Consider the following 13,465-nt stretch of genomic DNA (forward strand, 5'->3'; position numbering starts at 1 on the left):
TAGATAGATAGATAGATAGATAGATAGATAGATAGATAGATAGAAAGGTAGATAGGTAGGTAAGTAGGTAGGTAAATAGATAGATAGAAAGGTAGGTAGGTAAATAGATAGAAAGGTAGGTAGGTAGATAGAAAGGTAGGGAGGTAGGTAGGTAGATAGATAGATAGATAGATAGATAGATAGATAGATAGATAGATAGATAGATAGACAGACAGACAGACAGACAGACAGATAGATAGATAGATAGATAGATAGATAGATAGAAACATTGACTTCAATACATGGCCAACAATACTGTAACTCAGGCCTGAATGAAGCATACCTAACATATTTTCTCCACCTAGCTCATCACAACCTTCTCTGTGCTTACGAGCCTTGGATAGTGCATCAGCCCTGTGCTCGAGGGACACTTGAAGCAGTGAGACCACCAAAAGGACCACCAAAAGTGCAACAGAAGCAGGCCACAAAGTAGATTACCAAAGGGCCACTTGTAGGAGAACTGGACAGAGGGGGAGAGTGTCACCTTGTTCTGCTCCAGCCGGGCAGGTGTGTGTCAACTGACTCACTTTGGTTGGCTGCTCTGTACACACCTTTGAATGCAAATGTCCCATAAGTGTTGATGTGGGGGGTTATAGATGCATTTTGGTGACTCTGGAAGGGGACTACCTAGGTAGGGGCATGGGAGCAGTTTTCTGGAGGGAATTTTGGGCAGCAGAACTACTAATGTGTCTAATGTCTCTGGTGATGTCACAGGGTCAGTTCTGATTCATAGCGACCCTATAGGACAGGGTAGGACTGCCCCTGAGGTTTTCTAAGACTGTAACTCCTTAGGGGAATAGAAAACCTCATCTTTCTCCAAAGGAGTGGCTGGTGGTTTCGAACTGCTGACCTTGTAGTGGTGGTGATGGTGGTTTGTGCATCAGAAAGAGTAGTCATTTTGACATAAACAAACAGAACAGGAAGCAGAAATATGGATTCACAGTGGCACCATGGAGTTGTTCCGGACTCACGGTGACCCCACACGTTCTACGGTTTGGGTTTGGGATTTTGCCTCTGATCTGTATGGAAGCAGATCTCCAGGCCTTGCTACCAAGGTACCTCTCGGCAGATTCAGATTGCCAGCCTGCAGGCTAGCAGTCAGACCAGTGGGCCACCCAGAGAGCTGGCTCCAGTCTGAAAAACACCCTGGACGTTTCCAGGAGCTCGTAGGAAGTGGTTCTGCCCTGAGTCACAATCAAAGGCCTAAACCTCCATAGCCAAGAAGCAGAAGTGTGTTGAAGAAACGGGACAGGGCGTGGTGGTGGTAGGGAAGCAGGGGCCACTTTGGCTGGAAAGCCAAACTGGAGAAGGCTTCCCGTGAGCCACCATGTCCTGCCATACTCTTGGTCTTCTGTGTCTGACACGGGCCAAGATACTGCAGAGATGGGGCCCCCGCCCCAGCAGGGTCAGGAGCAGGGACAGAAACCAGACACCCAAAGTAGCCAAGGTTGCCAGAGGCACCTGGAGCCTCGCTTGGTGTCCTTGCACTGCTCCTGCTCCATTGGCCCCCCAAGGCTGCCAAGGGCCATGGACACAGGCTGACGGACCATGGGGTCCTGCGTGACCCAGCCCGCCTCTGACCACTCACCACATTGAGTTCAGCCGCAGGCCCGCTCTCGCCCTGCCTGCTGTAGAGTGGGCTGTTGTGCCCTGTGTTCTGCTCCCCACTGCCGTGGAAGTCGTAGGCCATGAGGTTGATGAAATCCAGGCCCCTGCAGGAGGTGTGGAATGAGGGGTTAACCCCCACCCCTACACGCACTATGGCTGCTCTCTGGACTTGGACGTGAACAGCATCGCTCACCTGCCCCATTATCAAGGCCACCCTCACTCTAACCACGAGGCTGGCCAATCCTGTCCTCAGCCCATCCCCCCACTGTCTCCCCAGCCCTTCTCCTGCATGGGACCCCTTCAAAGGTTGGTTCGGATTCAAGGCCTGGGGTGGGCTTGGGGGTCTGCCCTTCCAGCAAGTCCACACCTGGAAGAGCAAGGCTCCCTTGGAGATGCTGGGCCTTCCGCCCTCCTCTCCCTCCTGAGGTATTCTCATTTGAAGGATAAGCCCCCTACCCCAAGATCTGAGCGAAGGGTTGTGTCCTCATGGATGAAGAAGCCCCTCCTTGGGTTTCCGGTGGAGGGGCGGGGCTTTCCGAGGAAGCCAGTCCACACTCAACCTCCCCCACCCAGACAGCTTCTGCGGAGACTCACTGAGAAATTTTGTCCACCTCGTAGCCAGCATCCACAATGGTCCGCCCTGAAGAGACCGCCGCACTCAGCAGGAGACGCTCCTTCCCTGATTGCTGGGCTTCCTGCTGGAAGGCACTGGCCAACTCCTGCCGGGCAGCTTAGCGTGAGCAGGAGAGCGCACAGGACCCTGGGCCCAGGAGCCCAGGTAGAGGCTCACCGTCCAGAGTCTGAAAACTGACCACCAGCTGGCCCTGGGGGCGATCCATGCCCAGACCTCCAGCTCTGGCCCCCTGGCCCCTGGGTGGCCCCTCCGCACCCAGACTCACCTGCACCAGGTCTGTGAAGCGCTGCTTGTCTGAGGCCGGGCTTCCCCGGCTGCCTGGGTATTCCCAGTCCAGGTCAAGGCCATTGAAGTTGTGTTTGCGCAGGAACTGGATGGCCGAGTTGATGAATGTCTGGCGGTTGTTGGCTGTGGCCACCATCTCTGTGAACCTGTGGGGGTGGGGGTGGGGGTGAAGGGGCGGATGAGTCTACCTGGGGCCTGATGAGCGACCACCCACTCCTTCTGAGGCAAGCCAGAGGTGGGCTGGGCCAGCTGCTTCGGAGAAGTGGGAGTACTTGCTGCGGAATTTGGGGTCTGGCTAAGGAAATGGGGACAGTTTGGATGTGTACATTTGCCCTAAAATGGACATCCTAAGAAGCACTAGTAGTTCTAATCCCAAAAATTCTCTCTGGCAGCCTGTTCCCGTGCCCCTGCTCGGGGAATTGCCCTCCCAGACTCAGAGCCAGCACATTCACCGGACCCAGAGGTTTACAGAAGAGGAGCCACTTACAAGAGGAAGAGGAAGAGGGGGGCGCAGCCACCTCAGGGGGTCGTGGGGTGGCTCAGGGACCCTCTGGTTCTACATCCCAGGAAACAAACCATCCTTCTACGTCTCATTTCTCAATGCTTTGTGCCACTGCCCTGCCTCGTCCAGTCCACAGGCTGCCCACCCACTCTTTGTCCGTGTCCTGATGCCCCAGGTAGCAGCTGGGGCTCATGAACCTGGGGACCCCAAGCTAACAGCGTCTACCTTTCAAAAAGAAATCCATAGGGAAGCGTTAGTCTGGGAACTGTTTTGAGAGCATTCACCAGGTTCTCCAGAGGGCACAGGGTCCAAAATGAGTTTCAGAAGGACTGATTCAGAGGTTGAAGAGTGACATATTCTGGATTTTCTAGGAAAAGTCCACTTCATCGTCTTCATCGTCTGCATACATCATCAAAATGTCCCAGAAATGCCAATATTTTGGCACCTGAACTCAATCTCGCCTGCTTTATGCAGAAGTGGAATGAAATGCTTTCCCAGACAAGCGACTCTGTTTTTGGCATCTGAACATCTAGGAGCTGTTTGCAGCCGAGGGTGGTTGGGACTCCTCCCTCCTTTCCCCATCGCCCCATTTCAGGAAGGAAGAGACTGAGGTCTGGCGAGAGGCCAGAACTTTGTGCTGTGTTCGGGTGCTTCTGGGGAGATGGGGTCTGTCTGTAACCACCTGGAGCAAGTTCATTCCTCTCTCCCCTTGTGTGCGTGGGGCACTCAAGAACCTAGAGTCCAGGCTCCTTCCCAGTGCCCCCTGCCCTGGCCACACCCCAGCCTGACCCAGCCCACGCCTTTGACCAGGGGTCTCTCCCACTCTTCCGTGCACCAGCCCCCACCCAGCAGGCCCTACCACAGTCAACTCACTTCTGAGTGCCAAAGTTCCAGCCTCCAAGAGCCAGCAGGGTCTTCAGCTTGGGGTTCCTGGGAAAGATAAGAGATGGCCCAGTATTGACACAGCCAAGTCCCAGGACTCACCTCATTGATGGGAGAAATGGGGGGCGGGGGGGGGGCGGGAGGGACTCAGAGGTACCCTGGCAGGGCGGATGGGTAGACATGCACAAATCTCTGAGCCAACATCAGTCTCTACCACCCTGAGACCACAAGAACTAGATGGTGCCCGGCCATCACTGCCAACCACTCAGCAGAGATTTACATGAGAAGCCCTGGATCAGAACTCACAGTCAGAAAACAGACCAGGCTCACTGGTCTGGATTGGAACTCACCCCTGAGTTAGACTAACCAACCATTTAAAATCAAAAGGGCAACATTTCCCCAAGAATGAAGTCCAGAGGGTTAGAAAGAAGGCGGAAGGGAAACAGGAGGCAGGGAAGACGTGGGATGAGGGACTGCAATGGGTGAGTTCAAGCACAGGGTGCATGAACCGCTGAATGAAAAACAGACGGTCTGCTCTGTAAGCTTCCCGTGATCCATAATACGTACGTATAGTGTCCCCATGAGCCCTGTGCCCAGCACTCTGGGGATAGCTCCAGCGGAGGAAAGGAAAGACCCATGCCTGCCCTCACAGGCCTGAGAGCCTGGCTGGGGAGACGCAGACAGCATGCGTGCAGACTACACGCAGGGACTTCAGGGACAGTGTGATCAGGGCACGCAGCCCGAGGCTCTGTGAAGCACCTGGGCTGGGGAACGGACGGATTTTAGGAAAGGAAGGTCCTTTGCCACAGCAGGAACCATTTCATAACCCCGTCCCCACTCAGACCTAAGCTGGAGGGGTCCTTAAGAACCCTCTTATCATTTAGGTTCAGGGTGGTGAGACGAGGAGGGACAGGATGGCCAGAATGCCCTGTCGCACTGCTTGGAGCCGCGGCGGTTGTGCGTAGGGCCACTGTGGCGACACGTTGCTACGTATCTTTCTCCACACTGACATTTGGAAGAGAGGGAGGAATCCCCTTCAGCTACCCATCTTTCCTGCACGTGGGAAAGCTCAGAGAGGTGGGCGCCTGCAGCAGGCTTCCACAGCTGGGAAGGTTTCCGGCTCTGAGAAGAGGCGGCTGTCCTCCCCGCTGCCCCCGCCCAGAGCTGCTCACGTCTTCTTCAGACCGTTGAAGTCCTTGTAGAGGACGTCGTCATTCCACGCCGTGCTGCTGAGCTGCAGGTTGGTCATGCCAGCGAAGGCGTAGATGAGGTGGGTGCACAGGTTGGGGTCCACATCCTGGGGCAGGAAGCGAGCTGCTCCCTCCCTGTACTGGGCCCAGTTAGTAAAGTAGCAGACCAGCTTTGCAGCAGAGCCTGAAGGGTGTGGGGTGGCAAGAAGACAAAAGGCAGTCAGACGGCTGGCTGGGGAGCCGTGCCCCTGGCTGTGGGCTGAAACCCATTGGAAAGGGGTTTGTTTGGGCTGGGACCGAAGCCAACAGGGTGTTTTCAGAGGCCAGCCTTGCTGCTCTCAGGACACCTGTGGGTGGGCAGGACCATCTGAGGAAGCTCAGAGAGGGCCTGCCACCTGAGCAATCCGCCAGGCTATGAAGAAGGCAGAGTGGAGGGAGCAGGTCCAGTCTCAACCCCTTGAGGTCCCTGGGAGTTGGGGGTGGGGTGGTGGCAGGCAGGCCCCTCCCCCCAAGTTAGACCCTCGCCTCCAGGTCCTGGGACCCAGACCACCCACCCTATCCTCCAAAGGAGCATGACCCGCCCATAAGTGAAAGGTAGGGGGCACTTCCAGAATAAGAGTGTGCACTGAAAATGCAAACACACAAAGCTTCAACGGGTGGAGGCTGGCGCGCTGGGGACGCGGGTTTCTAGGGAGAGCCCAGCCTGGGCTCAGCAGCTAACTGATCAGTTGATCAGTTGCCGGTTTGAGCCCATCAGCTCCTCTGCGGGGGAGTTACACGCAGCCTTGGGAACCAACCCCAGGGTCAGTGGTCAGTGGAGCTGCAGTGGATACGTGGCAAGAGGTTTGGTTGGGGTTTGCAGTGGTCCTAGGGAAAGACGGCCTTTCTGAGGCACTGGACACAGCGAGTCCCTCGCAGCTCTTCTCTGGGTGAGAGAATGGGAGGAGGGGGCGCGCAAAAGGGGAGGTGCTATGCTGGGTTGCCCGGGACACCAGAAAGCAAGAAGCTGGTCTTGACCCTTGCGTCTGCCCCAAGTGGCTTTGGGCCCAGTTCTTCTTCGACTTCGTCCCAGAGTCCCATCTGAAAATGGCCCCGGGGGCTCTGTGGCCTGTCCAGCCTCACACTCTGGGACTGAGCTTCGTGAGCTGGGACTGAAGTGTCCCTGGGAGGTGTCTGGATCCCAGGACTCCCCTCTGCGCTCTCTCCTTCCGGAGGCACAGGAGGGCACGGGGAAGGGCACAGAGGGCCGATTGGAGGGATTATGGGAAGTCACAGCCCCGCCCCTACTTGAACTCAGGGGCTGAGGCTCTCATGGGCCCACGGGTGGCTCCTGGGGCAGGAGCCTGAGGTCTTGGTGACGTCCTCAGTGCTAACCAGAGGCCACCCAGGAGTGGCGTTTGCTGCTGGGGGCTGGAGGGGCAGCTTGCCCTCAGACAGGTGGATTGGTGAGCCACACCCCGCCCCCACCCACATCTCCACTGCCCAGAAAAAAGAAGGCAGGAGGGAGCGAACGCCCAGAACACGCCTTCTCCCATCTTCTCACGGTTTACCCAATCAAATATCACTGGAGCTGTGGTTTCCTCTGTTGACAGAGGCTACGCAGTTGGTGGTGACGAGCAGGCCTGTGGAGCGCATGAGTGAGCTGAAATCCCAACTCTGAAACGCTGCCTCAGTCTCCTCCTCTGTGAAATGGGGTCAGCCATGGCCCCCTCCTCAGAGGGTTGTTGTGTGGACCAAGAATTCACACCCATCCAGCACTCGCACGGTGCCCGACACAGGGTCAGCCCTGGCCGGAGTGTTCGACTCATGTTGACTCTCAGTCTACACCACCGGCTCCCTAACGTATTTGACCTCCCACCCAAAGCAAACCCACTGCCGTCGAGTCAATGCCAACTCCTAGTGACCCTGGAGGACTCACTGCCCCCGTGGGGTTCCAAGACTAGCTCTGTACAGCAGGAGAAAGCCTCGTTTTTCTCCCAAGGAGCCGGCTGATGGTTTTGCACAGCTGACCTTGTGGTAAGCAGCCCAATGCATAACCACCACACCGCTAGTGCTACCATCTCCTTTCCTGGGGGTGTGTGTATGTGTGTATTACTGGCAATTAAAACCATTTGTCCCGTCGCCCATGATCCAGGACAAAATGTAGGGATCTGCTTTGCCGGCCCCCTGGGTCGTTCCAGCACCCCCTGTTCTTGTTACTATGCTTCAACCGAACCCAATGCCAGCTTGGACTAAAGCGCTCGGAGAAATCGCCCACCTCTCGCTCAGCCCCATGTTAGTACAGCGGCCCCTGGCTGATCCCCTGGGATTCCAGGAGCTCAGAGAGTGTCTGATGCCTCGGGATGAGGGTCTAGAGAGCCTGCTGTCTCCCAGGAAGTTGGTGGGGCGGGAAGGGAGGTGAGAGTCTGAGAAGCTGAACAGACAAGAAGGCCAGAAGGAGTTCCTCCTGCCTTTCTAAGGTCCTCCTCCAATTGTGGCCACAGACACAGGCTTGTTCTCCGTGCCGAGCCGAGGCCAGAGAGACGGAGCTGGACAAGGCTCAGGCTCATGCCCTGCAGCACCCCTAGTCCCGAGGCAGCGCAAGCAGCCACCTGCTAGCCAAAAGGGGGAGAGAGGAGGGCCCCGGAGGGCCTGGAGAGCAGGAACTAGTGATGTACCCCCTCCTTCCCCAAACCAGCCTCTGGAAGCCCTGTCTGTTCCCCCACACACAGGGTCATCACAGAATGGACCCCGATGAGTCCAGTGGAGGAGAGACACACAACAAACACCATCCTCTGTCCTATCAAACCTGCCGAAGGACGAAGAAAGCACAGAGGTGGGTGTGAGGGACCCAAGGGAGGCTGACCTCGAAGCTGACCTTGCGGGGGTTGTTCCTGGATTCAGCTCATGAACGAGGAGGCGGGCGCCCCTAAGGAATTTGTGAGGATGATGGGGACACGTGCAGGGGGTTGAACTTGGAAGAAACTCCTCCCTGGTACCGGGTAGGAGGTGTGGATGTGCATAGGTGTGGGAGCATGCACACACACCCCATACTCGTGTACCCTGCAGTGTGTGTGTGTGTGTGTGTGTGTGTGTGTGTGTGCATGGGCATGGGCATGGGCCTGGGAGGACTCAAGGGCTGGTTTTCAGAACGTGGCCACTTACCCCACTGGATCAACAGCAGAAGGCTCAGACCTGAAGCGACACACAGAGAGAAGGCGAAGGTCAGGGTGGCGTGCCCACCTTCCAGCCGGCCTCAGCTTATTAGTGGGAGGGGCTCTGTTAAGGTGGTCTCAGGTGAATCTCCCCCCCCTCCCCTGTCCCTTCAACCCCACGTCCATTCACCCCCAGAAGGGACCCATTGTGTCCACCCTTCACCCAGGCCAGGTGGGGTGGCCCCTCCCTGGTCAAGACTGGTGCCGGAAGTTGCCGGACCCTGTCTAGAGGGCCAGTGGAGGTCAGTGTGGACTTAGGGAGATGCGGAGAGAAACCGTGCCATGGGACGTGCTCAGAGAGGAAGGTTCTCTTCTGGAACAAGAAGACCACCTGCCCTGGGGTTGGAAAGGGCCACTTTGGAAAGGCAGGCTTGGGAGATGTCAGAGGTCCCTGATTCCAGGCCTGTTTCACCAGAAGGTGACTGTCTGCTGCCCCCCTACTGGAGCCCCCGGAATGGAGAGATGGTGGCGCGAGGGGAGAAGAAGGAGGGAGCTCTGGTTTTCTGGGGTCTGATGGCTGGGAACAGCTGGTCATGGAAGTCAGGGGCATGACTCAGGCGGTCATCACCTGCACAGACGACCCCTGCAGAAGGGACTGGGGAAGAACCATGGCTGTGGGCACGGGCTGAATAAGGCCCAAAGTAGAGACCAGAGAACATCGGGTAGGCAGAAGCACCCCATGCCCTGACTGTCCCTGGGCCTCGAGGACTGAAGGAAGAGACGTCTTTTCTGCCCACCCAGGGACAAGCCTTCCCTTGCAGCCGAAAAGTCCTTGCAAGGAGAGGTGAACTGAACTTCCTCGAGCACCCCTTTCTCTTGCCTGTCCCCACCTCCCACAGCCCCCATGGCGCAGCCCACTCACCTGCCAAGGCCCCAGTTCTCGCCATGTTGCTGACTGGACTGCGGCCTCCAGAGGATGGGACCAACGCTCCTGGGCCTCCTCTTTTATCTGGCCACCCTACCCGCCCTCCCCAAGCTGGGAATGTTGAAACCCGGAGGACAGAGGGAGGAGAGAGGAAGCAATAGGGGGTGTGGTGTGCAGGGCTGTCTGTGGCAGGAATTGGGCAAACCTGACACAATGGCATTTAACAACCTTGTTTTTCTGGATCAGTCACGGGGGATGGACTGGGCTTGTGGCGTTGCCAAACCAGGAGGGAAGGGAGGGAAGCGGGCATGTTTGAAACTGCTGCTGGACAAGCACGACTGTGACTTCCTTTGTGTGGGTGGAGATGGGTCATGGGACTGGGGAGGCAGAGAGTGACTCGGGAGCCAGGAGTTCGGGAGCCGAGCATCTCCCTTACTGCCCCCATACGACCTCTGATGGGTGACCTCGTTTATGATGATGACAGTGGGAACACAATGGAGATGCCAGGTGACGGAGGTTGTCAATGTCCGTTGACCGGGAAGAATACACAGTGATGTACAGTGACCCTGGCGTCTGGCGTCGAGGCTGGGCATTGGGCTGCTAACTGCAAGGTCAGCATCTTGGATCCACCAGCCCTGCTCTGCAGGAGAAAGATGGAAACAAGTAGACCCTGAAACTCACAGAGGCAGCCCTCCCTGTCCTACAGGGTCTCCATCCGCGTTGACTGGAGAGCAATGAGCTTGGTGACGTTGCGGGTTCGAACACATGACAGCCACTGCAATGTCTTGATAACTGAGAGAGTCTTTATTCGGTTATAACCAGACTGCTAGAATCTAAAAGTGATTCTTTGATTGCAGCCCCAAATGGACAGTTTAGTCCAGCGGTTCTCAACCTAGGCGTTGGGACCCCTTTGGGGGTCGAGTGACCCTTTCACCTGGGTTGCCCAATTCATAGCAGTAGCAAAATTGCAGTGATGAAGTAGCAGCGAAAATAATGTTATGGTTGGGGGTCACCACAACATAAGGAACTGTATGAAAGGGTCGCGGCATTAGGAAGGCTGAGAACCACTATTTTAGTCCATCTTTAAAGGCAAAAAAACTCATTTATCATTTATCTAGGATGTAAGCAAGCATGGACCGAAGGAGAAAGCAAAATTAACGTCTTTATTCTTTAGAGCTAGTGAGCGTTAGATGATACAGCACTGATAATAGCATTCTGGTTAATAAAATAAAAATAGTAATATCCCGGTTACAACATCAAAAGTAACAATATTCTGATTAATTAATTAATTAACAAATTAACTCTAATTACAGTGTTCTGAAGGGGGAAGGAGGCAGGTCATTCCGCAGTTAGTTTGGGGTTATGAAATTCACGATGATCCCAAATAGCTGCATGCAGTAGGAAGGTCCCTAGTGAACCTCTACTATTCAGTCTGCCTACAGCCATGTCTGCACATGCATGAACTGAAAGGACCCCTGGAAACAGCTGCAGCCCCTAAGCCATTTGGTCTTCGTCTTTCGTTTAAAACGAGTGGCCTGCGTGGTTGAGAGGGACTGTCTGGAGGCTGCAGAAGAGGCCCCCAGCCAGAGTGGGGTGCAGAAGGCCAAGGGCTGTGACCCTCGAGCAGAACTTTAGAACAAGTGATTGTTGCCGGGCAAAGAGCAAAGGCCGAGGTTATGACAGGCAATGCTAGAGGGCCCCTGATGGGACGTCCCAGCCAGAAAGCTGCTAGCACACCTGTGGGCACAGGGAGACCTAACTAAAGCCCCGTTGTCCCAGTCCTGGGGAGCCGCAGTGTGAGAAGGGCAGGCTGAGGGCCCTGTGAGGGCGGGGCTGGACATGGCTCATACAGGGACAGCCAGGCCAGGCTGGGCAACCTCCTAAGTCGGCTGACAGCCTGGCTTCAACTGTAAGGTCCCAAGGAGTAGTCAGTTCCTCCTGGGGGGCTGAGCTCCATTCCACTTCAAGTCTGGGTGAACCTTCTGCAGTGTTCACCCTGAGTTTGGGTCCAGTGAGGCAGGCCCAGCCCTGCAGGGCAAGTCACCAAGGTATACCCCCAAACTGACTCACTGCCATCAAGTCGAGACCGCCTCCTATAGGAACCCTATAGGGCAGGATAGAACTGTCCCTGAGAGTCTCTGACACTGTAACTCTTTCCTCAAGCAGAAACCTCATCTTTCTCCTGAGGCCCGGTTGTGGGTTGTGAACTGCTGACTGTGTGGTTAGCAGTCCCATATACACCGAGCCCTGATCAACCACCCTCGTGTCTTCTTTCCTTAGCCCTCGTCTGCGTGGAGCTGTCCTTCCTGCTCCCCTCGCCCAAACCCAATCCTTCAGAAGTCTCTGCCAGTCAGACTTGCCTCCCTCTAATCCCTGGAGACCACACCATCGTCAGCAATTTCTGAACACTCCTTTGGTCCAGGGCAGGCAGGACCCAGCTTGGTGTCACACAGATCTGATGACATGCGGGGACACTGCAAATACATTCTGGCCTTTCACTGCCATCCATGGCTTTCTGTAAACAGGGTGACTCAGAATTTAGCCTCTAATGTAGCGCTCGCCTCTGGTCAGAGAACTACATGAGAGCTTGAATCACACGGGCTGGTGTGCTTCTTCTGTGCCGGCTTAGCTGACACCGCACTCAGATGGCTGCTGTTTTAAGACCAACTTCTAAGACCCCCAGATGCTATTTTTTAGGAGAGGTGGACACCATAGGATTTCTTCACCACACTTTGCTCTAGCGCCCAGATCTTCAGTGATCTCTTCATAAGGGCAAGCATCTAGTAGGGCCACATTATTAGAACTAATTGTTCTTGGATTAGGGCTGTGATTAAATGGAGCACAAAATCCATTCATATGTCTGTGGTTTATGAATGTCCCTGGTCCATTTTAGAGACATCATTATCATTTTATTGGGGAACATTATAAATCATCTCCATGGGGCATGCAATAATTCTCTTGATTAAAAAAATAATCAAACTCACTGTCATCAAGCGGATTCCCACTCGTAGGATAGGGCAGACATGCCCCTGTGGGTTTCTGAGACTGTGGCTCTTGGAGGGAGTACAAAGTCTCATCTTTCCCTCTCAGAGCAGCTGTGTGCCCACCATGCCACCAAGGCTCCTAATTCTACTAATAGTATCATCAGTTTAGCCAACGGTATGAAATTTATTGTTTAGAACAGGAAGGTATACATGCATAGGCCAACTTTTTATACAGACATGGCTGGATTGCTGATTTGTACCTATTAAAAATTCAAGTGATTGGACATTATTTTTGCAAACCATGAAGGTTGGCAATAGGGAAAACCTTTCAATAGTACTCATTCATGGGACTAAGACATGACATGTCATAATAAAACCAAGAGTACAAAAATAGCAAATATATGGTAGCCTTAAATTGTTGATTATTGGGCACCTTTAGAGCGAGAGATTGAACAAAAGTCCATTGACTTCCCAATCCCTGGCCTTGAGGTAGTCATCATTTGCTCCTTAGCACACAAGGGTGTTTCGACCTTAAATCCAAGGAGTATTTCAGTTCCTATCATCTGCTACAGGTGTGTTTAAGGTAAAACCTGGTTAGCTTAATGGGGTTTCCAAATAGCATCTTTCTGGTGTGGACTATGAAAGATGTTGTGCACCGCAAAAGGACAAAACCTGGCATCTCATTTGTCTATAGCACTTGGTCTGGGCCAGAACAGTGGTCTAAAGTGCCTGCTTATGAACACAAGGCAGGGTGCATTCTCCCCCCGTGGGTCTATGTGAATGACGTTAAGCATTTTTCTCAATGATAAGTTGCCTCTCTTGGTTTACCAACAGAAGCGACATTACCTTCTCTGAGACAGAGATGTTGGCCCCCTCCCTGCCCCCAAGACTTGAGTTTCCACTAGGGTTCCCTGAGCACCCTTGTTGGAGTTTCTGTGGAATTGGGGTGATCGTGGAATAATGCTACATGGCAGGAACGGATTGATCTTCTTCTCCCTCCCCTGAGAGCATGGGGAGACCCTGGCTGAGGTGTAGCCGCCTCTGATTGAGTGGTTTCTAAAATTTACAAACAAGCGTGATCTCCGGACCGTGAGCAGTAGCTAGGCACTCCACCACGCTGTTTGGGAGGCCAGATTTGAAGATCGCGGGACCCAAGACTGACGCCTGCCATTGTCTTGGTGTCCAGACTTACAGTAGTGGACTCATGCAATATCACTCGCACCGTGGTGTCCAGGGACATCCGTGTCATGAGGTGCTTTGTGGTGTCATCGCTGGTTTTCAG

At 54.5% G+C, this 13,465-nt stretch overlaps 1 protein-coding gene across 1 annotated transcript in view; it reads right to left on the reverse strand.

Moving 5' to 3' along the window:
- CHIT1 (chitinase 1) overlaps positions 1-9,234 on the reverse strand; it is a 15,792-nt gene extending 6,558 nt beyond the window's left edge. Inside the window, exons 1-7 of the mRNA XM_004700095.2 lie at positions 9,197-9,234; positions 8,285-8,314; positions 5,123-5,324; positions 3,942-3,998; positions 2,547-2,712; positions 2,242-2,366; positions 1,628-1,751 (exon numbers count right to left, since the gene is read on the reverse strand). Coding sequence (XP_004700152.1) covers positions 1,628-1,751; positions 2,242-2,366; positions 2,547-2,712; positions 3,942-3,998; positions 5,123-5,324; positions 8,285-8,314; positions 9,197-9,221 — 729 coding nt within the window. The 5' untranslated portion in view covers positions 9,222-9,234. The remainder of the gene's footprint in view (positions 1-1,627; positions 1,752-2,241; positions 2,367-2,546; positions 2,713-3,941; positions 3,999-5,122; positions 5,325-8,284; positions 8,315-9,196) is intronic.
- Between the last annotated feature and the right edge of the window lie 4,231 nt (positions 9,235-13,465).

The sequence above is a fragment of the Echinops telfairi genome, unplaced genomic scaffold, assembly GCF_000313985.2.
Source record: "Echinops telfairi isolate 266 unplaced genomic scaffold, ASM31398v2 ScPeMD7_7424;HRSCAF=8462, whole genome shotgun sequence".
Classification (NCBI taxonomy): Eukaryota; Metazoa; Chordata; class Mammalia; order Afrosoricida; family Tenrecidae; genus Echinops; species Echinops telfairi.